This window comes from Oryx dammah, unplaced genomic scaffold, assembly GCF_014754425.2.
Source record: "Oryx dammah isolate SB20612 unplaced genomic scaffold, SCBI_Odam_1.1 HiC_scaffold_9, whole genome shotgun sequence".
NCBI lineage: Eukaryota > Metazoa > Chordata > Mammalia > Artiodactyla > Bovidae > Oryx > Oryx dammah.
Window position 1 is genome coordinate 55,887,092 of NW_024070193.1, and position 23,160 is coordinate 55,910,251.

Genomic DNA, 23,160 nt, shown 5'->3' on the forward strand with positions numbered 1-23,160 from the left:
GGTCTGATGTTTAAATAGAAACATACATTAAAGGTCCTGTTTGACATTCTTTCTTGTCTCTGTGCCTAGGAACCTGCCTTCATTCATTTGAAATGCACCACCGAATTGCGACTTCGAGAAAAGTTCTTTTTTAACAACAACTATTAAGAGGTACTCGTTTCATAGCCAATGCAATCCTCACAGGCAGATTACATCTGATGAGAGCCTGCTTCAATATCAGGGCCAGACGTAACACACAGAGGTAGAAAAGCATTGTATAAAACCATTTTCAGCCTATTTGTCCCACCTCCATGGAGAATCTCTCAGTTTATTATTTTCATTATGCATGCAGTTAAGACAAATTCGCACTGTTGTTTATGATGGTTAATGAGAGGCTTCCACTATTGTGAAATTTTTGTGGTTTTGCAATCACAAGATCTGTACAAGTTATTGGCAACTTAGACTTATACAGCTTTGCAAGCCAGTCACCTTTGCTTCCAGTAAGATTTACGGAAAGGGTCAACATGAAAAGATTTTTTGAAAAAAGCAAATTATGTCATTGGCTTCTTAAACCCTAGTAACAGAAGGAATCATAGTGAGTTTCAGGAAGAAAGAGGGGTGAAGGAGTTGATTTTCCTTCTGTTTTTGCAATTTGTCTTCTTCCTTTGAGGTGCTTGACATCCTTAAGAGATAAAAGTCATAAACGTCAAGTCGTGCACAGACTGGCCTTCCTGTCTCTTCTCTTTGAGACAGGTGGTGGCTGACATCTTGGTGGCTCCTTGCTTAGCATCACAGCACATTCCTCTTATGGAATGGAGCTGTGGACAACATTTGGCTCATGAAAACCCACTCCGAAATTTTTTCACATATATTCAGGACTAGAAATAGCCTCAGATATCAACTTTTACATGACACAGAGGGAACAAGGTGATGACTTCTCTAAAGTCGAGTTGTTGGGTGAGCCTGCAAAGGATCTTCGGCCCTTGATGCTCAGTCCAATGGCTTGTTTGGAAGAAACGGGGCTCCATGGCTGGCCTCCTGTCATCCCTCCTGATTTCCTGCACTGATCTGCTTTCATCTTGTTGAAGCTGGGTGGGTCCCGCCATCCCCATGTCATGCAGCCACCAATAACTAGAGTAGGTGTTCTCAGAAATGGAAATTATACCCTGAGCTGATATAATGAGAAGGGTACTTTACTGCTGTGGTATTCTTTCCAAAACTTAGACATAACACGGATCCCATCATGAAATAAACATCACTGAAACCTAGATCTGGAGACATTTTTCAGGATACCTTGCTGGGACTACTCATGGAAAACAAGGAAAGTCTGAGATGCTGTCAGAGACCAGAGTAGACTGATGAAAAAGACAACCAAAGGCAAAATAGTACCAGGGACCAGATTCTGGAACAGAAAGGGGATTATCAGTGGAAAAATTCGTGAAATTCATATAAACTCTGGAGTTTAGTTAATAATACTGTACTGATGTCAGTTCATTCATTCTGACAAATATGTTATGGTAATGCAAAGTGTTGACAATGGGAAAAATTGGATATAGGGTATATAAAACCTGTGTATGCTCTTTGTAAATAGCTCTTTCTGTACGCTCTAGAAATAAAACTAAATTTATTCCCAAATTTGAAAAGGCTTATTTTAAAAATGACTGTATATTAAAATGATTAGTTGTTGTTCAGTTGTTCAGTCAGGTCCAAATCTTTGTGACTCCGTGGACTGCAGCATGCTAGGCTTCCCTGTCCTTTACCATCTCCCAGAGGTTGCTCAAACTCATATTCATTGAATTGGTGATGCCATCTAACTATCTTATCCTCTGTGGATCCCTTAAAATGATTAGGGAACTATATTTTCTTTTTTTGATACCAATGTTTGGGACCCAGTGCTGGAGTTTCTGGCTCAAATGCTTTGACATGAAGTCCAGGCACAAATTTTCCAAAGCTACCCAGGTGATTCCACTGTGCAGCCAGGGTTACAAAAGACTGTTCTGAAGTTTTGCATCAGGTCAACCCAAACTGGAGACCATGGGCCAAATCTAGCCCTCACATAGATTTGCTTGGGCTGCAAAGAGTTTCAGAAAAATTTGAAATGACTCTCAACATCTAAAGATGGAGAGAATTCACATGAAAATTCGAATGCCTCATTCCTCTTTCAAGAGAAAGGAAAAAGTGAAAAATGAGATGTTTTCTGCATGGCACCAATGGCATAGCCAAAATAAATTTGGTCTCTGTCCTGGATTCCTAGCATAGGACTCCTACAATTCTGGGGGTAGAAATGAGTGATAGAAATGTCTTCTGCTACTCATAATGAACCACTTTCGACCAAAACTGAGTTTGTGTTAATAAGATGACTCAAGGTGAAACCCCTAGATAAGTTTTAGGACAGGGCTGGACAACAGAAGGACCCTATAATTAGAGGGCTAGAGCTTTGGGGTCCATCCTTCAATGTCTGGGGATGGCTGAGGGGCTAGAGCTTTGAGTTCAACCATCAACAATGAAATCAGATTGACTGTATTCTTTGCAGCCAAAGATGGAGAAGCTCTATGCTGTCAGCAAAAATAAGACCGGGAGCTGAATGTGGCTCAGATCATGAACTCCTTATGGCCAAATTCAGACTGAAATAGAAGAAAGTAGGGAAAACCACTAGACCATTCAGGTTTAACCTAAATCAAATCCCTTACAATTATACAGTAGAAGTGACAAATAGATTTAAGAGATTAGATCTGATAGAGTGCCTGAAGAACTATGGACGGAGGTTCATGACATTGTACAGGAGACAGGGATCAAGACCATCCTCAAGAAAAATAAATGCAAAAAGGCAAAATGGTTGTCTGAGGAGGCCTTAGAAATACTGTGAAAAGAAGAGAAGTGAAAGGCAAAGGAGAAAAGGAAAGATAAATCCATTTGAATGCAGAGTTCCAAAGAATAGTAATGAGAGATAAGAAAGCCTTCCTCAGTGATTAATGTAAAGAAACAGAGGAAAACAATAGAATGGGAAAGACTAGAGATCGCTTCAAGAAAATTAGAGATACCAAGGGAACATTTCATGCAAAGTTGGGCACAACAAAGGACAGAAATGGTATGGACCTAAAAGAAGCAGAAGCTATTAAGAAGAGGTGGCAAGAATACACTGAAGACCTATACAAAAACATCTTTATGACCCAGATAACCATGATGGGGTGATCACTCACCTAGAGCCAGACACCCTGGAATGTGAAGTCAAGTGGGCCTTAGAAAGTATCACTACGAACAAAACTACTGGAGGTGATGAAATTCCAGTTGAGCTATTTCAAATCCTGAAAGATGATGCTGTGAAAGTGCTGCACTCAATATACTAGCAAATTTGGAAAACTCAGCAGTGGCCACAGGGCTGGAAAAGGTCATTTTTCATTCCAACCCAAAGAAAGGCAATGCCAAAGAATGCTCAGACTACCGCACAATTGCACTCATTTCACACACTAGAAAAGTAATGCTCAAAATTCTCCAAGCCAGGCTTCAGCAATATGTGAACCATGAACTTCCAGATGGTCAAGCTGGATTTAGAAAAGGCAGAGGAAGCAGAGATCAAATTGCCAACATCTGTTGGATCATCAAAAAAGCAACAAAGTTCCAGAAAAATATCTACTACTTTATTTACTATGCCAAAGCTTTTGACTGTGGATCACAACAAACTGTGGAAAATTCTTCAAGAGATGGGACTACCACCTTACCTGCCTCCTAAGAAATCTGTATGCAGGTCAAGAATCAACAGTTAGTACTGGACATGGAACAACAGACTGGTTCCAAATTGGAAAAGGTGTATGTCAAGGCTGTATATTGTCACTGCTTATTTAACTTATATACAGAGTACATCATGCAAAATGCTGGGCTGAAAGAAGGACAAGCTGGAATCAAGTTTGCCAAGGGAAACATCAATAACCTCAGATATGCAGATGATACTACACTTATGGCAGAAAGTGAAGAAGAATAAAGAGCCTCTTGATGAAAATGAAAGAGGAGAGTGAAGAGGTTGGCTTAATACTCAACATTCAGAAAATTAAGATCATGGCATCTGGTTCCATCACTTAATGGAAAATAGATGGGGAAACAATGGAAACAGTGACAGACTTTATTTTGGGGGGGTTCCAAAATCACTGCAGATGGTGACTGCAGCAATGAAATTAAAAGACAGTTGCTTCTTGGAAGACAACCTATGACTAACCTAGACTGCAAACTAAAAAAGCAGAGACGTTACTTTGCCAACAAAAGTCTGTCTAGTGAAAGCTATGGTTTTTCCAGTAGCCATGTATGGATGTGAGAGTTGGACTATAATGAAAGCTGAGCGCTGAAGAATTGACACTTTTGGACTGTGGTGTTGGAGAAGACTCTTGAAAGTCCCTTGGACTTCAAGGAGATCAAACCAGTCCATCCTAAAAGAAATCAATCCTCAATATTCCTTTTAAGGACTGATGCTAAAGCTGAAACTCTAATACTTTGGCCATCTGATGCGAAGAACTGACTCATTGGAAAAGACCCTGATTCTGGGAAAGATTGAGGGCAGGAGGAAAATGGGACGACAGAGGATGAGACGGTTGGAAACAGAGGTCCGGCTGGTCCTATTCATCCTTCTGCTCTGATGCCATGTCTGTCTGGCAGGGGTTACACCCCTCCATGTCTATGGTGCCTCCAGGCAGTCCCTCCTGCGAGGCCCTGGGTCTCCCTGGACTCGAGGCACATGCCTCCACCTATTTTCTTCTCTCTGGGGGGCAAAGGCTTGCTCCTGTTCATCGCTGGGTATCTCAGCTTCCCTTCATTAGTTCCCTTAGCTTTGTCAACCCTCTGTAAAGACTCCCCCTCATCAGGATCTTCAGTTAGATTATTTGGAATGAAACTCTGTTTCCAGCCAGCACACTGATGGCTACCTCGGAAAACTATGAGCAATCAGGAACAAAATTATACATGAGGCTGTGTCTTTCAAGCTAAATGGAAGAAAAAATGCTTACTCATACTTAGTCTGGGAGCTGCTTATTTCAGAATACCTGCCTGCCCCCAGGCAACATCCTTGTCTGGATGCATCATAATCTAAATTTATCTTTTCACCATTTATTACCAATGTTTTCAAAAGGAACGTGGTGAAGAGAATGAAAAAACAGTCAATTCAAAATCAAAATTGAGATAAAGAAGGAATTGATAAGTAGTACGTTCAGGTCTCACCATTTAATCCAACTGGACTGTATTATCACTTTTGATGAGTCTCTTTGAGCTGTAGCCATATTTCATTACTAGTTATTACTATCTGTTACATATCTCTTCTTTATTTCTCTTCTCCTTTTTAATTTTTTTTATGTTTTTTCTCTTTCCCAAACATGCGGAACTTGGCCTGACCTTGACTATCCTCCCTTTCCTTTTCTGGGATGGAGCTCTCCTCTCGGGCTCCACCAGGGACTCTCATGCTGGTTCTTTCTCATCATTTGCATCTTAGGTTAAAGCTCTCCCTCAGAGGGCTTCCTGTCCTTGACCTCAAGCCTCTCATTTTTTTTCACACTCTCTATAGCACCCATATGCTTTATTTTGTTTTTGAAACACTATTGTTAATATTCACCATTTGATATTTTATATTTGATGAATACTTATTGTGTCCCCAAATCCAGCAGAATACCAGTCACTGTCACACTGGTATATTAGTAGTACCCACATATTTAATGGGTGAACTGAATGAATGTATGAATGAATGCATTTTACATAACAGGAAGGGAAGCTAGAGAGTTTAACTAGCCCAAGGACACATATAAGAAGAACAGAACAAAGATGGAAGCCAAGTGATTTCTGACCCATAAAGCCACGTGTATAACCGCACTTCATGGACGGTATCGTTGTTTAGTCGCTAAGTCATGTCTGACCCTTTTGTGACCCCATGGACTGTGCCTGGCAGGCTTCTCTGTCCATGGGATTTTCCAGGTAAGAATACTGGAGTGGATTGCCATTTCCTTCTCCAGGGCAGCTTCCTGACCCAAGGATCAAACCCAAGTCTTCTGCACTGGCAGGCAGAGTCTTTACCACCAGGGAAGCGCTCGTGTTAGGATGGTCCAGCTCACAGAAAGCTGAGCATGTAGGAAAGATATTAAATAAAAGAGGGTCACACATGTCTTCCAAACGATATTGCACAGTGCTTCTCTTTATTGACTGGAAACTAACAGCCCACCTGAGATCCCCACAACCGTCAGGGTCCGAGAGTGCCTGTCATGGTTTGTACTTGGAGCAGGTAGAGGATGAAGAGATCTTACAGTTCCTGAGCACAAGGAGTGGCCCCCATTTCCAACTCCAAGGCAACAAAGTTCTCCAATTTTAGTCTCCCAGGGTGAAGAGTACTCAGATGCCTTCTCTCATTCCACCAACTCTGTCTTGGGAATAACGTCATTCCAATTTCAGCATAATAAAACAAGAAACTGTACGGCTTTTCTCCTTCTCTACGTTTTTATAAAATCATGTATACAGCAAGATGGAAGCCTAGAAATTATCCAGTGCAATTTAAGCCATTTGTTTATTTAGTTGATAGATTGATTGGTTTGGGTTTTGAAACCTAGAGACCAAATATATGGAAAAGCAGGACAGTGTTTTGCCTTCTTTAGCGATGACCATGATTTTCTGATGTTAAAAGACAGAAAGACAGAGGCAATGTGAAGACAGAGATGAAGACAAGCACATAAAACAAGAACAGAGATAAAGAGCTAGAGGCTGGACCAGGGGTTTTCTCCTCCTTGGATCACATCTGCTGGCAATTGAGAGAGGAATTAAAATTACCAAAAGGAATAACAGTCCTCCTTCTCTTCAACCTCAGCAAACACAATTCTAACCTGTTTCTGTGCAAACACAGCTGTAGTTTGGAGGTTAGTAATCACTAAGTTTACATTTTTGAGATTTTCTCTGCTCAAACTTGATTTCCTAGTTCCATGCATTTGAGAGAACGATGGTGAGTGAATTGCCAAAACAGCAAGGGAGAAATATTAACACAAAGATGCAGTTAAGGTAGATAGAATCAAAACATATCCCAGACAATAAAATCACATTTAGATAAGCTTGATGGTCATTTTAAAGCATCATAGAGTTGCCTAAAAAGACAGTATTGGCATTTGCCTTGTAATTTTAAAAAATTTCTTTATTTTCTTTATGTTTATTGGTGGGAAAAGATAGGGAGTAAGAAGTATCAGGGAGAGGAAAATAAGTGAATAAAGTTGCAATGATAATTAAAGTAATTAAAAGAAACTACAAAAATGATATTTTAATCAATTTATCCTGATTTTTAATAGTCAGGCTGATATTTGTCTTCCTATAACCATGATTTTTTTTTTTAACTTAGTGAAAAGAAAGAAGAACTGAAATGATTTACTTGTAAAACTTGCCTGTTTGGTAGGAAACGATAGAACACAGGGTTGCCCAGATGTTAAAAGTCATTCAAACAAAACTCTATGAGAATCAAATTAAGAGGACTGAGAGAGGTGAAAAAAACTGCAAAATAGAAAGGTCTCTGTGCTCAGCAGTCTCTCACGCTCTCTAGCTCACGAGGGAGCAGTAAAGGCACTCCTTAAAGAGGGTCTATGTTCCCAGATGTTGAAGCTGGATTAATTGTGAACATTCACTCCTCATCCCTTCTCCATTTTGGGTCACTCTTTCCTGGCCCCTCATTACAGTCTTTCAATGTGATTTTTGTTAGACAAACGGTCTCATGTTTCTGGAAATGGGAAATGGATAACGTGAACACACAGTCCTGTCCCTCTAGACCCGGGCTGATTTATGCTCAGATCCTCATGCTGGAAGGCAAGGTAGCCTGTTGGCACCCGCCCGCTCTGCAGCAGTGGCTCTTGACTGTCTGACTATCAGCATTCCCACCATAAACTTTTGTTTGTAGGAGTTTATGACTTGGCTATAAAATGCTGCCTGCAGCGGGGTGGATCTTACAAAATTGTTTTATGTTACAAGAATGGAAAAACAAAATAATAAAATAAAATAAAAGGTCTGTAATTTCAGACACTATCTAGTGCTTCTGGAACTTTAAAAAGCCTGTAATTGTGCTGTCTCTGCACCCTGCTGGTGTTCAAATCAATGCTTTGAAGTTCAGTGGTTTAAATATAAAACGAAGATACCACCTTTACTCTGAAGAAGTGATTTTCAAAGAAGATGAATGTACAGCTTGCAAGTAAAATAATAAGGAGGGGTTTTCTTTTGAGTCGAAGGAATCTTAGGATCTTAAGAACTTCTGGAGAGAGAAGCATGGAAACTTATACACTACCATGTGTAAAGTAGACAGCCAGTGGGAATTTGTTGATTGACTCAGGGAACTCAGACTGGGGCTCTGTGACAACCTAAGAGGTGGGAAAGGGTGAGAGGGAGTTTCAAAAGGGAAGGGACATGTGTTTACCTATGGCTGATTCACGTTGCCATATAGCAGAAACCAACACACTACTGTAAAGCAATTATCCTTCAATTAAAAATAAATAAATTAAGAAAAAAAGAACCACATCTGAAATTTTGTCCCAAGATAGAAGTATCAAAAAAATCCCCCAGTTCATTTCCTCCTAGAAGCACACCAAAATCACTATAATCCCTGTGATTTTGAGAACACGGGCTTTTGTTCATGTGTACCTGAACCTATAGGTAGGTTCTCCTGCTTATGTTCTGTAAGATTTTATATAGGATTTTAACTTCTCTTGCCCTCATTTTTTCTATAATTATAAAATGTGAATAATAATAATAAACCAATAATTAACTCAAAAAATCAAACCAAAAAAAAAAAGAAGGAACCAGAATGAAACAGGAGGGACAGAGTCACGGCATAGTCAAGAAGCTTGTCCATCCATGGGCACGGGTAGCCATAAATAAGCAGGTAGTTACAACTGTAGAAGTTCTTCCCAAGGAGCAAGCGGTCTGAAACCCAGACTAGACTCCCCAAGCTGGAGTTCATAGAACATCTAGGCTTGAAGGCCAGTGGGGCTTGCTTTTAGAACATACACAGGGCTGCAGGAAATAGAGACTCCACTCTTAAAGGGAGCACACAAAATTTCACACACTCTAGGAACCAGGGTGGAAGCAGTCATTTGAAAGGAGCCTCAGTCAGACCCAACCCCTGATCTTAGAGAGTCCCCTGGAGGGACAGGAGGCAACTGGGCCTCCCCCTGTGGATACAGAAGCCGGGAGCTCTTTGTGCCTTAATAGCACTGGTGCTGGAACGTGCCATAGTGGAAGCCTCCCTCTAGTATATTAGCCTCGGGACTCAGCTCTCTCCCCACTCACTAGCCTGTTGGCACCAGTACTAGGAGCCTGACTAACTGGGATGGGACACAGCCCCATCCACCAGCAAATAGGCACTGCAAGAACCTCTGAGCCCACAGCCACACCTGGACATAGCCCTGTCTACCACAGATCCTGGGGCCCAGTCCTTCACACTAACACACAGGGACTAGATCTGGAATCCCTAAGAACCAGCAGCCAGGGACTCTGCTATCCAGCCTGGCATATCAGAGGGCAGACATCAGTTCTAGGACAACCGACAAAGCCCTGCCACCTGCTATGGCAGGACTCACCCACCCTTTAGCAGGTCAGCACCAGTCCAGGCCCACAGACCAGAAGGCCAACACAAGCTTCAGGACACTCCATACCCCACAGCAAGCTCTCTCAGAAACCATACCTGGGCCCTACGACCCGACCCCAGGACATGATTCTGCCCACCAGTGAGATGGCACAGCCATAGGACCTGGCTTCACTTGCTGCTTCCCAGGTGGTGCGAGTGGTAAAGAACTTGGCTGTCAATGTAGAAGACATACAAGAAGATGTGGGTTCAATCCCTGGGTCAGGAAGATCCCCTGGAAGAGGAAATGGCAACCCACTCCAGTATTCTTTCCCAGAGAATCCCATGGACAGAGGAGGGTGGTGGGCTACAGTCCGTGGGATCACAAAAAGTCAGACACACTGAATGACTAACACTTTAACTTTCTTTCACTCACTGGTAGGCGGCCACCCGTCCTGGGATTCCTGGACGCTGCCTTCACCCAACAGGGAGCCAGTGCTAGCCACAGGGCCCCGTTGGGTTCTGCCGCTAGCCGCCTCATGACCCATCCCTGCCATCCAGCAGCCTCTCTGAAGGCCAGGGCCTGAAAACCACCTGGACTGGGTCCAGCCATGACTACCAGACCACCCACAAGATGTCTCCTGCAAGGTTGGGAAACACAACCAACCTACCAGATACACAGAAATAAAATAGCAATTTAAGAAAAATCAGGCAACAGAGGAGCATATTCCAAATGAAGGAACAAGATGAAACCCAGAAGACAAATTAAGTGGATATCTACCTGAGAAAGAGTTCAAGGTAATGTTTGCAAAGATTATCAAAGAACTTGGGAGACAATTAATACTGTTAAAATCACTCTGCATCCTAAGGCAATCTACAGATTCAATGCAATCCCTATCAAAATATTAATAACAATTTTCACAGAAATAGGACAGATAATTTTAAATTTTTTATGGATGCATAAAAGACCCCAAATAGCCAAAACAATCTTGATAATGAAGAATAGATCTGGAAGGTGTCATGTTCCCTGACTTCAGGCTATAGTACAAAACTACAGAAATCAAAAGAGTGAGGTACTGGCATAAAAATAGACACATAGATCAGTGGAGCAGAATAGAGCCCAGAAGTAAATTCACAAAACAATGGTCAGTTCACCTACAGTAGTGATGGGAAACCTGAACAGCTGCATATAAAAAAAAATTGAAATTAGAAAATTTTCTCACACCATATACAAAATGTATTGAAGCCCTAAATGTATGGCCAGAAACGACAAAAAGTCCTAGAAAAAAACATAGACAGAATACTCTCTGATGTAAATCACAGCAAGTTGTTCTCCTTTTTTTTGAGTAATTCTAAGACAAAGGATATAAGCATCTGAATGCAGAGTTCCAAAGAACAGCAAGGAGAGATAAGAAAGCATTCCTCAGTGATCAATGCAAAGAAATAGAGGAAAACAACAGAATGGGAAGACTAGAGATCTCTTCAAGAAAATTAGAGATATCAAGGGAACATTTCATGCAAAGATGGGCTCGATAAAGGACAGAAATGGTATGGACCTAACAGAAGCAGAAGATATTAAGAAAAGGTGGCAAGAATACAAGAAGAACTGTACAAAAAAGATCTTCACGACCTGGTTAATCACGATGGTGTGCTCACTCACCTAGAGCCAGACATCCTGGAATGTGAAGTCAAGTGAGCCTTAGGAAGCATGACTACGAATAAATCTAGTGGAGGTGATGGAATTCCAGTTGAGCTATTTCAAATCCTGAAAGATGATGCTGTGAAAGTGATACATTCAATATGCCAGCAAATTTGGAAAACTCAGCAGTGGCCACAGGACTGGAAAAGGTCAGTTTTCATTCCAGTCCCAAAGAAAGGCAATGCCAAAGAATGCTCAAACTACCGCATAATTGCACTCATCTCACACACTAGTAAAGTAATGCTCAAAATTCTCCAAGCCAGGCTTTAGCAATACGTGAACTGTGAACTTCCTGGTGTTCAAGCTGGTTTTAGAAAAGGCAGAGGAACCAGAGATAAAATTGCCAACATCTGCTGGATCATGGAAAAAGCAAGAGAGTTCCAGAAAAAACATCTATTTCTGCTTTATTAACTATGCCAAAGCCTTTGACTGTGTGGATCACAATAAACTGTGGAAAATTCTGAAAGAGACCAGAATACCAGACTACGTGACCTGCCTTTTGAGAAACCTATATGCAGTTCAGGAAGCAACAGTTAGAACTGGACATGGAACAACAGACTGATTCCAAATAGGAAAAGGAGTACGTCAGTACATCATGAGAAACGCTGGGCTGGAAGAAGCACAAGGTGGAATCAAGATTGCCGGGAGAAATATCAATAACCTCAGATATGCAGATGACACCACCCTTATGGCAGAAAGTGAAGAGAAACTGAAAAGCCTCTTGATGAAAGTGAAAGAGGAGAGTGAAAAAGTTGGCTTAAAGCTCAACCAACATTCAGAAAACTAAGATCATGGCATCTGGTCCCATCACTTCATGGGAAATAGATGGGGAAACAGTGGAAACAGTGTCAGACTTTATTTTGGGGGGCTCCAAAATCACAGCAGATGGTGACTGCAGCTGTGAAATTAAAAGACGCTTACTCCTTGGAAGGAAAGTTATGATCAATCTAGATAGCATATTAAAAAGCAGAGACATTACTTTGCCAACAAAGGTCCGTCTAATCAAGGCTATGGTTTTTCCAGTAGTCATGTATGGATGTGAGAGTTGGACTGTGAAGAAAGTTGAGCACTGAAGAACTGATGCTTTTGAACTGTGGTATTGGAGAAGACTCTTGAGACTCCCTTAGACTGCAAGGAGATCCAACCTGTCCATTGTAAAGGAGATCAGTCCTGGGTGTTCTTTGGAAGGAATGATGCTAAAGCTGAAACTCCAGTACTTTGGCACCTCATGAGAAGAGTGGACTCATTGGAAAAGACTCTGATGCTGGGAGGGATTGGGGGCAGGAGGAGAAGGGGACGACCAAGGATGAGATGGCTGGATGGCATCACTGACTCAATGAACGTGAGTCTGAGTGAACTCTGGGAGTTGGGGATGGACAGGGAGGCCTGGCGTGCTGCAATTCATGGGGTCTCAAAGAGTCGGACACTACTGAGCGACTGAACTGGACTTAACTGAAGACAAAGGAAATAATAGCAAAATAAAAAAATGGGGCCTAATCAAACTTAAAAGATTTTACACAGGAAAGGAAACCACTGACCAAAAGACAGCCTTCTGAATGGAAGAAAATATCTGCTACTGATATGGCTGATAAGAGCTTAATATCCAAAACATACAAATTCAATATTAAAAAAAAACTCAATATCCAAAAACTGAACTACTAGATTTGAAAATGGACACAAGTCCTGAATAGACATTTTTCACAAAAAAGATGTAGAGATAGCCAATAAACAAAAGATGCTCCATATCACAAATCAGCAGAGAATTGTAAATCAAAACCACAGCATGATATTACCTCACATCTGTGAGGATGGCTATCATCAAAGGACACAAATAGCAGATGTTGGCAGGATGTGGAGAAAAGGGAACTCTGTACACTACTGTGGGTGTGTCAATTGCTACACACATTGAAAAACAGAATGAAAATTCCTCAAAAACCTACAAACAGATATACCATGTGATCTAGCAATTCCATTCATATATATACATCAGAAGAAAGCAAAAACATTATTTCAAAAGGATACATGCACCCACATGTTCATAGTAGTATTTTTATGATGACCAAGGCATATAAAGGACTGTGTCCATCAACAATAGATGAATAAAGATGTGTGTGTATATATATAAAAACATTTTTATATTAAGTTCATTTATTTTTTACTTGAAGTGTAGTTGGCTTACACTGTTATATTAATCTCTGCTACACAGCAAAGTGACTCAGTTTTACACATATATACATTCTTTTTTAAATGTTCTTTTCCATTATGGTTTATTCCAGGAGACTGGATTATAAATTGTGTATATATAATGGGTGGATCCTAGTTCAATCTGACTGATGGGAAGACACTAAGAAGAGATTAAGAACACACACAAAGGGCAGATTATGTGAAGATACAGGAAAAGAAGACCATCTATTAACACAAAATGCAGAGAGGAAACCAAACCCTAACCAAACCAAACGCCACCTTGATCTTGAATTTCTAGCCTCTAGAGTTGAGAGAAAATATGTCTGTTGTTTAAAGCCAGCTAGTCTGTTGAATTCTGCTATGACTGTCTGAACAAACTAATATATTCATACTTTGTACCAAAAAATCTTTTGCTTAAAAATAATTTTAAAAAAACATAGATCTTCTTGGAAAAGGTGTTCACTTGATGAATCTGAAACGTTTCTTTCTCAGCAGGAGCACACATGAGGGAGAAACTGATTTGTTAGAGAGAGGTTTGGGAGGCAGGGATATGCTGTGTGAAGTGGAGCATAGCAGGCGTTCAGTGAATCCTGCATTGCCAGGCCTCCAAGAGCAGGTGGTACCGTCTCCAAGAGTGACTACATTGGCAAATTTCAGAGACCCAGGCGGTCCGATTAGCTCTGCGTTGACCATTAAAATCAGCAGTTAATAATGTTCTGAAAACTTGAATCCCTCATGAATATATTCACGTCTGGGAGATGTTCTTCATTCTGCTGACTTCTCTTCAAATCATAAGACATGCATCCTGTAGAGGTCTCCCAGGCTAGTATGTGTAGAACATTGTGTAGACATTAAGACTTGGTCCATGACCTCCAGGAAGGAAGTCAAGGTAGAGATTAGTTAACAGTTGTGTTTTCTTATCTTTCCAAGGGTGTTCACAGAAGTTGGTTTGAGATGATTTTTCCTAGAGATGCCGGGGTTCCCCACAGGCAGACTTGCCTGTCTGTAAGGGGCTAGCTTCCAGATGACATGTAATATCCATCCATTCATTCACGTTGAGTCCGCTGAAGACACATAAACACACCCAGCTGTGGAGACACAGCTTTTCCTTTTCTTCTTTGCCATTGAGCAGTTTCTTTTTCTCTGCAGTTTCCTTAACTTTGCTTTTTTCATGAAAGCACAGCAGGTACAACCATTTTAACTCCATTTCTGGCTGAGATCCCCTTTGGTAAACATTCCCTTAAAAGTTAAAAAGAAAACTACTCGTCTTTTTCCAACAATGAGAAAAGTGCAATTTGTTCTTTTTTGTTTTGATTAAAACATCAAAAGCTCGCGGCAAGGGCCTCTTAAATGCAAATGCCCTCTTCACCTCCTCTTAGATTTCTGAGTTCCTTGGGACTTCCCAACAATTCCTGTTTCTCTGAATCTTCTCTCTTCCCTGGCTGAGAAATTCTACCATCTACCTCTTTGGAAATCAATGATAAATCATGTGGATGCTTTGTTCAGCCCATGAGGTCTTTGACTTTGGGGTTCTGAGCATTTATTACCCTTAGTGAGATTGACAGCATCTGATTTTGTTGATCTGTAGGCATAGAGAGGACTGGGAAAGTGTTAGGCATTTCATTATGACACGTGACAGATATAAACATTCTGTGTACATATTTTAGCAAGAACAACATATTTATAGTTACATTGGAATTCCCTAACTCAAAGCAAAGATCCAGAGTCAGTTTGATAAGCTACTTTTCTTTGAATATTCCACCTTCCAGCACTATTCTAATGCTATGAAGGGATGGAATTAAAAGTGAATACTGAGGAAAGAGCAGGTGTGTTACCTGGCAAAGCCAACGCCTCTGCTGACTCCATTAGCATCTCTTAGTATTCTTGTGGAAATGACATGTCCAAAAGGTTTCAGCATATTCTCAAGCTCCTGTTCATCCATGGAAATGGGGAGATTTGATATGTAAAGGTTTGTTGGGTCTTGCTCTTGTTGCTAAGGGAAAAAAAAGAAACACATGTGGTAAGTTCTGAATATTGGGAAACACTGCACAAATGGATACATTTTCCTTACACTGCCATCTAGATTCAAATCTCCAATACTCTGCTCAAGTTCTTTCAGTAAGGGCAGTGTTCCTTTTCACTGGATTCCTATGCGCCAGGATGCTTCTCATAGAAACAATGTCATCTGTGACAACCAAGCTTTCTGTCCAGCCTTCCTTAGAAAAGACTAATGAACGTTTATTGCAGCTGAACAAAGGTAAACACGTATGTTCTATGGCCATTAACTGGTGGTTCTATAACCACTCTAATTGTCTTCACCACTAGTTACTAATGTTACATTTGGAGAGTGTTCAGTCACGTGTGTGTGTGCGTGCTAAGTAACCTCAGTCGTGTCCAGCTCTCTGTGACACTATAGACCATACCCTGCCAAGCTCCTCTGTGGGATTCTCCAGGCTAGAATACTGGAGTGGGTTGCCCTGCCCTCCTCCAGGGCATCTTCCCGTCCCAGGGATCCAACCCACATCTCTTACATCTCCTTCATTGGCAGGTGGGTTCTTTCCCACTAGTGCTCCCTGGGAAGCCCTTCACCACACACTAGGCATTGTTTTAAACCCTTGATATACACTATTTCATTCAATATTCCCAGTATATATACTTGTTACTATTTTAAAGAGGACAAAATTCAGCCATGGCTTGTCTAAGTTACATAGCTCATAAACATCAAAGCCAGGGCCAAAACCTGGGTATCCCCCAAGTTCATGAGTTTTCCTGTCTTACTATACTGCTTTCCACTGAATCAATGGCGGGGAAAGAAGTATGGTCCTAGAACATCATTTATCATCAGCCTCAGCATCAGTTGGGAACTTGCCAGTAATGTAAATTCTCAAGACCCACTCCCGGATCAGAAACTTGAGGGTGGGCCAAATGACCTGTGTTTTGACAAGCCTTTCAGGTGATTTCTGATGACTGCTCACTGCCACAGAACACAACTAAATATTTACACGTGAATGAGATTATGAAGTAGTACTAGTGCTTAAATAAGCGTTTTTAATAGGATGGGAAATCAAACAACCTGCCAGCATTATTTCCAAGTACACGAACATTTGCTATTTCACAGACTGAATTTATATGTTGGAACTTAGTTATATGTCTCAAAATAATTCACAGCCAAAAACCTGATGTGATTAAGTGTTAGTTGCTCAGTTGTGCCCGACTCTTTGCGACCCCATGGACTGCAGCCCATCAGGCTCTGGTGTCCATGAGATTTTCCAGGCAAGGATACTGGAGTGGGTTGCCATTTCCTTCTCCAGGGGAGCTTCTCAACCCAGGGATCGAACCCGGGTCTCCTGCACTGCAGGCAGATTCTTTACTGACTGAGCTACCAGGGAATGCACAGCCAAAAACCTGATGTGATTAGTTAATATCAAAACAGATCAGATACTTAAATGAACTATCATATTTTAACTAAAACAACAAGAAACACAATCACATTGGGAAAAGCAGTTCTGAAGTCTGTAGCAAATGAGATGATATAACAGTAAAAATATCTTTTGTGAAGAGATGATATCTTCTGTAGATAGCTGAGGTTTTAAGTACAATGAACAAGATTCCAATTACTATTACAGGTCAAGAAACAATTTTGGCATGAAACTAAACTCCTTTATGTTTAGCAGTTCTAAATATTCATGTAGGTCATAATATTTTTATTAGGTTTTGAGATGAATAAGATCTATTATTAGGTTCTTTTTGAAACACAGTTTAGTTTTCAAGCTTTTTGATCACCAGGGAAATCTCTGCAAATAAATATGCACTCAGTCAAAAAATACAACACAACTTTAGCATTTGGGAATATAGTTTAAATGGAGAAACTGTATAACCGTGGTCAGTTTCTCTCACTCTCTCACACACACATCACTAATTAATGGTATGATCCTAGAGAGAAAACGGAGATATTATTTTTTTCTAAGAGACATGATCCCCAGCCCTTAGTGGGGGTGATTTAAAAAAAGTGGTATTTCAGATACATAATAGCAAGCCTATGCACATACAACTTTCATCTTTATATTATTTTACTACCCATCCTTTAATTTAATTTTATTTTTTTTTAATATTTTAATTTTTTTTAAATTTATTTATTTATTTTTAATTTTAATCTTCATGTCATCTTTCCAAAGCCAGGTGAGCAAATAGCATCATAGTTACTGGATGATGAGGAAATAGAGGCATGAACTTTTCATCATCTTACTTGAAGACAATTTGGTAATTAGTGACAGGGTTCAAATTAAATTTAGTCAGATTTTCTATCTTCCATCTCAGTGCCCTTTCCACTAGTCCAGTCCAGTGTTATCCATGCTGTAATCATTTGCATATCATCTTAGAAAATGTGCCAGCCATGTACTGATTTTATTTACTTAAAACTTTTCTTTACATCAAAATACCTTTGGGCTTAAGTAAACCCATTTAAAAAGACAACAGTATGTTGCTTGCATAGCTAAAAGGCCAGGATCACTTTGCATAAGTAGGTTACTATCAAAACTGGTAACAAATTAATGTTATTAAATTATATTAGATATCGCTTTTTCACAGAAGATTTTGACCTTGGTGGTTGACTCTCTCTTAGTTACAGAAGAGATTTGTAAGTAAGAGAGGTATTGACCACACTAGGACCAGACAGGCTTTTTCCTGGGAAAAATCAGAGTTGAGAAAAGAATAACTTTCTTATAGTGTGATTTTTGGAGCTTACACTTCCAGGTCAACTCAAGTCCCAGTGGGAGTTCCTGCTTTCACCCAGAGAGCAGACTGCAACATACGGCAGTCCCAGGAATGGGTGGGAATTTGCCCAATGTTCTGCACCCCTTTGTCCTAAATGAGGATAAACAACCATAAGCAAACAATCCCCCTATGCCAGCATTCTGTACAATCTTTCCATTTTTCAAGTAGCATTAGTATCCTGATTCATTTACTTGCACCTTCTCAAAATGGAGCGCAATAAACAGACAGAGCTTATACACAAGAGACTGCCCAGGAAGCTACTTTCTGAATCCAAATTCAAAGGGCAAGGCCAACTCCTAATCTGTGTTCACAGAGACAGGACAGAATTGGAGAGTGCCAGTCATTGATTTGTTTTCATAGAAAGACTAGAGTGCTGGGCAGTGCTATTCGTTCACTCATACTCTCCTCTGAAATACAAGTCTTGAACATATTTGTTGACTTGACAATAGAAATTAATTTCTATATAGAATGAACTTTAAAATAATATATACATCTATATTTTTATTTATGCATCAGATTTATGTAAACGGTTTCTTTTGAAAGGCTCTTTGTCACTGTGAACCTGAAAGAATATGCCTTTTAAATTTGAAAAAAAAAATTATAACTCATATGATACCTACACTCTAGAATCTTTTACCAATCTGTTTTTAACTTTTCATGATCATTTAGCTCCAGAATGGAGCTGAAGGGGCACCTCATCCAATAGGATCATTTAACAGATGGGGGGAAAGATAGAAACTGGAGTAGTGCTTATGATTTACTCGAGGCCACCCAGCTAAGTAGCAACAGGCTGGAAATAGAACCCATGTCCCTTCATGCCTGGTCTATTGTTTTTCCCAATGCTTCATACTGGCTTTCCTCGTAAACTCCAGAGAATAGTAGACAGAAGTTTGTAGTTCAGAGAAATATTAGTACAGAAAAGAATATCTCTGCATATCTTATTTTATTCACTGTTGCTTATTCACTACTTAGTTTAGACACAAAGTTAAGCCAAAAAAAGGGGGTCCCTGGCCTTAGTTGGCATCTCACGTACCATGACTGAATGACCCCTCTACAGCATATAACCTGTAAGTATATGACTATAATTCATACATATATTACATTTAATGGGCTGTGTCAGCATAAGTAACTCCTCCATTGGGTCTGTCCATATCTTTTCATCTGTATAGGGACTTCTTGATTTATTATTGAGCTTCATCAAAAGATTGTGAAAAAGTTAGAATGGTACCTGCCCCATTGTTAATGGGAGCAGAGACGTTGCCATTTTATGTAAGAATATGTAAATATTCATTTCATGACTTCACTTTCCATGGATTTTTGGTGTTAGATTTATTGGTGTTCATTCACTTTTTTAATGTAGTTTGGAACAACTTCAGAACATTTTGGGGAAGCTTAGCAAATGAAGACAAATAGAGGTCAACATTATCGCTCATATCATGACCAAGTATTGTGTCTGGGTCTGTGTTTGTTGGATGCATAACATAACTATTATATATACATGCTTCTAGAAAAGGTAAAAACTTTTGAACAAGATTTCAACACTCAATCTGATAACACTCATGCTTGATGAAATTATATTTAAATATTCAGGAAGTAGTTATTGGCATTAGAGATTTTAGAGCAAAGTTTCTCAAGCCACCTGTGGTGGGAACCATTTTAATTTCCAATCTGTCACAAACTGATATTTGTAAAATATTTATATTTGCCAAAGCTAACAGAACAAAATTAAAAGACACAAAATGCAAGTTGCAATTTTTATTGCCATATTCAACAGATCAAAATTACATTTGGATTAAATGTCATGCTAATGTGAAATTGCTATAAAAAGTTTTAAATGCTTACTCTCTATTTCTGTATGTATTTCATTTTGAAAAGTACTATTTGGTAGATCAAATTATAACACTGATTTAGGGGGAAATATTCCTATTTTTTCCATGATAATATATTACACTAAGTTACCAGTCTTTGCCTACTTTATATACTATCAAACTTTTCTTTTTAGAAAAGCACAACATTATGTGCAATCAATTAATAGTCACTTTTAACTGTTAAGTGGACAAAATTGTCTCAGGATGAATTGTTCTGAGCAGTGGTGACAAAATATCCTGAAGATGTTTGAAACAACTCTAAAGCAAACATATGATTTTAAATATTTTTAAAACACATTGAAGGGGATGTTCATATAGACTACAGATAATACTATTATTCCTTAATGGAGCAGAGTTTTACAGTATTTAAGGTGTTTAGGGGCATTTATTTTATTTTATATGGCCCTTTCTAACACTCCTAGGCAGTAGACAGGCAAGAGTTATTATCATCACTCTATAAATGAGAAAATGGATTCTGATATTTTAAGAAGGGTACCAAACACACATGGAGAGTAAGTGAATAAATTACATCATAAGTGATATTTTTTATCTTGATCAAGATCAAGATCAAGATAGTACCCTTTGTACTACAGTATGCCAATTCTCGGGATTGCCAATAAATATTGCTATTCAACAGATCTCTCTAGTAGAATGAAAAATCAATGTGGAAACAAAGGTGCAATTGCTTTTCTGTAAAATTTATTTATTTTAATTGGAGGATAATTAAAATATTGTGATGGTATTACTTTTTAATGGAAGAGCTTATTTTAAATGCTATAGCAATTTAAAAATTAATAATAATAAAAAGTGTTTTCCCTTTCCCAAAAAACAAAAACATGGAGTCAGAGCCTCTTGAATTAACAAGCTGCCCTTAAAGGCAGCAGAGATTTTAGAATTAGTTTAACACTAACTTTGTACACAAATGTTCTTACCCTTCTAGTAACATCATCAGCCTGTTTGATGCATAGCTCTAGGAGTTCCAGCTCATCTCGGCAAGATCTGGAAGAAACCAGCCATTCTGGACATACTTCTCTGATGATTAATTTCATTTGCTACCTGGACTGAGCCACAGAATGCTCAGAGAATTGGTCAGGCATTGTTCTAAATCTAGCTGTGAGAGTGCTTCCTGAATGACATTAACATTTAAACTAATTTGTTTACTGAATAAAACAGATCACCCTCTCTAATGTGAGTGGGCCTCATCCAATCACTGAAGATCTGAAGAAGGCTGATCCTCCCTCAAGTTTAGTTTGACCACCTTCAAGCTGGGACACAACTTCTTTCCGGCCTTTGAACTCAAAACTGAAACACTGGCTATTACTGGGTCTCCAGCACAGCTTGCAGACCTCAGATCTTGAGACTTGTCAGCCTCCATAATCAGGCAGATTTCATGAAATAGAACTCTTCTCTCTCTCTCTCTCACACACACACACAAACACACACACATGTACCTTACTGGCTGTTTCTCTATAAAGACTCTTAACTAATACAAAGTGTTAATTTTGTCAAATCTGTTTTGCCATAAAAATATGAGAGCAGTCTTAGCTCTGATCTTCACATAGGACCTTTTTGTTCCCTAGCCACAAAAACATGGTCTTGGACCAGGTATAAAGAGAGCCAGAGTCTTCCCCTTTCTCTAGAAGCATCTACTGCATTAGAAACCATTAAAGGGAAACTAAGGAAAGACTACTAAGAAGAAGTAGGCTTTCACCCCTAAATAGTGCCCAATAAAGATATCCTCTGTCTTATCTGCTAAGCAATGAAGGCGGCTGCCCTCTATTTTCAATTGTCTTCTCCCTCTCCTAAGAATGAGAAGGTGATTTCTCTTCCCCTGCTCTCACATACTGATGGAGTCAGAGCAGAGCATCCAGCAGTTTTTCCTCCTGAGGCACCAATAAGAACAATTTCCATAAAGTAAGAATCAATAATAACAAATTCCCTAAGGAACACATGTTGCAAAGAAGGATTTCATTATTTCAGATTTCATGTCTAAGCACAGCACTGGCAATTGGAGTTCTTATCCCCAAGTTCAACTGGGGACACGGGTTAGTTCTGGACAATACACTCAGCAGAGAATGAGAAATCGTGTCCAAGGCTCAGGACAACCTGAACACTGGGTCATGCGTTGCTCTTTAAGGCAGGGCTGGCTGAAGCCAGCCCTGGGATGAGGTAAGCAGTGAAGGGCTAAGTGAGTGCCCTGAGTCTCAGTGACTGAGTCGGAGTTACCTGTGTGTAGTCCTGGGCCAGGCGGGGTCCTGGCTCTGCTTGACTTCTCCCTTCACAGGACCTCCTGAACTCAGCCCAGTATCACCTGATGGGATGGTTTCTCCTGTGAGAAAACGCTAGATTAACATTTTACAATATTGAGCTCTCTCTATAGTTTTATTGTAACGTACTGTTACATCACAAATACGTATGGTTTTGTACTCAGAGTCCTGAAGGTCAAGAATGAGAACAGGAAACAAAACTATAGAGAAACAGACTCAATATTGCAAAGAAATTACACCCATTTCCCTCAGTCTCATTCATCTCTCTGATGGGGCTTTCGATGCCATGAGTTTTAGAACAGAAGGTCATCACCTGATTCGTGGACAATAACAATGGTTCTTCTTCAAGCCACTGGAATTCTGGAAAGGGCATGAATATGGCCATACATTTGCTACAGCACCCTATTCATTTCTTCCGGAATGATCATTACAACACATACACATACAGAATACATGCAAACCATCTCTGTGTCTTCTGCCCAGAACAGCTGAGCCTTGCTGAGGCTCCCAGGCATGTTGGGGGGCACACACAAATGTGTCGCCGAGTGAGGCGTAGAGGAGTTAAGGATAAAGAATTCCACTCAAGGGCAGCCATTCCCACTGGGCTTAGTGTCAGCGACACCTCAGTGCCTGCCACACATGGTGATTACTGGAATTGTGCGACAGGATTCAGGTGGTAATCACGGGGTCCCTTGAAAGTAGTTCATCCTAATAAAGTATAGGGTACTCTGCTAAATCTGAATTTCTGTGTGAAACAACACAAAAGTTTTCAATGTAAGTATAATAGCAAAGAACAAATCTGACTCGATGTTGGGTCCATTTCTTTTTACTTTAACTTTT

General features: G+C 39.9%; 1 protein-coding gene across 10 annotated transcripts in view; it reads right to left on the reverse strand.

The window, feature by feature from the left end:
* Nucleotides 1–23,160, reverse strand: part of RBMS3 (RNA binding motif single stranded interacting protein 3) — an 820,638-nt gene that overhangs the window by 291,733 nt on the left and 505,745 nt on the right. For all 10 annotated transcript variants that reach the window (XM_040246332.1, XM_040246336.1, XM_040246341.1 and 7 more), the window contains exon 5: nt 15,248–15,405. In XM_040246332.1, coding sequence (XP_040102266.1) covers nt 15,248–15,405 — 158 coding nt within the window. The remainder of the gene's footprint in view (nt 1–15,247; nt 15,406–23,160) is intronic.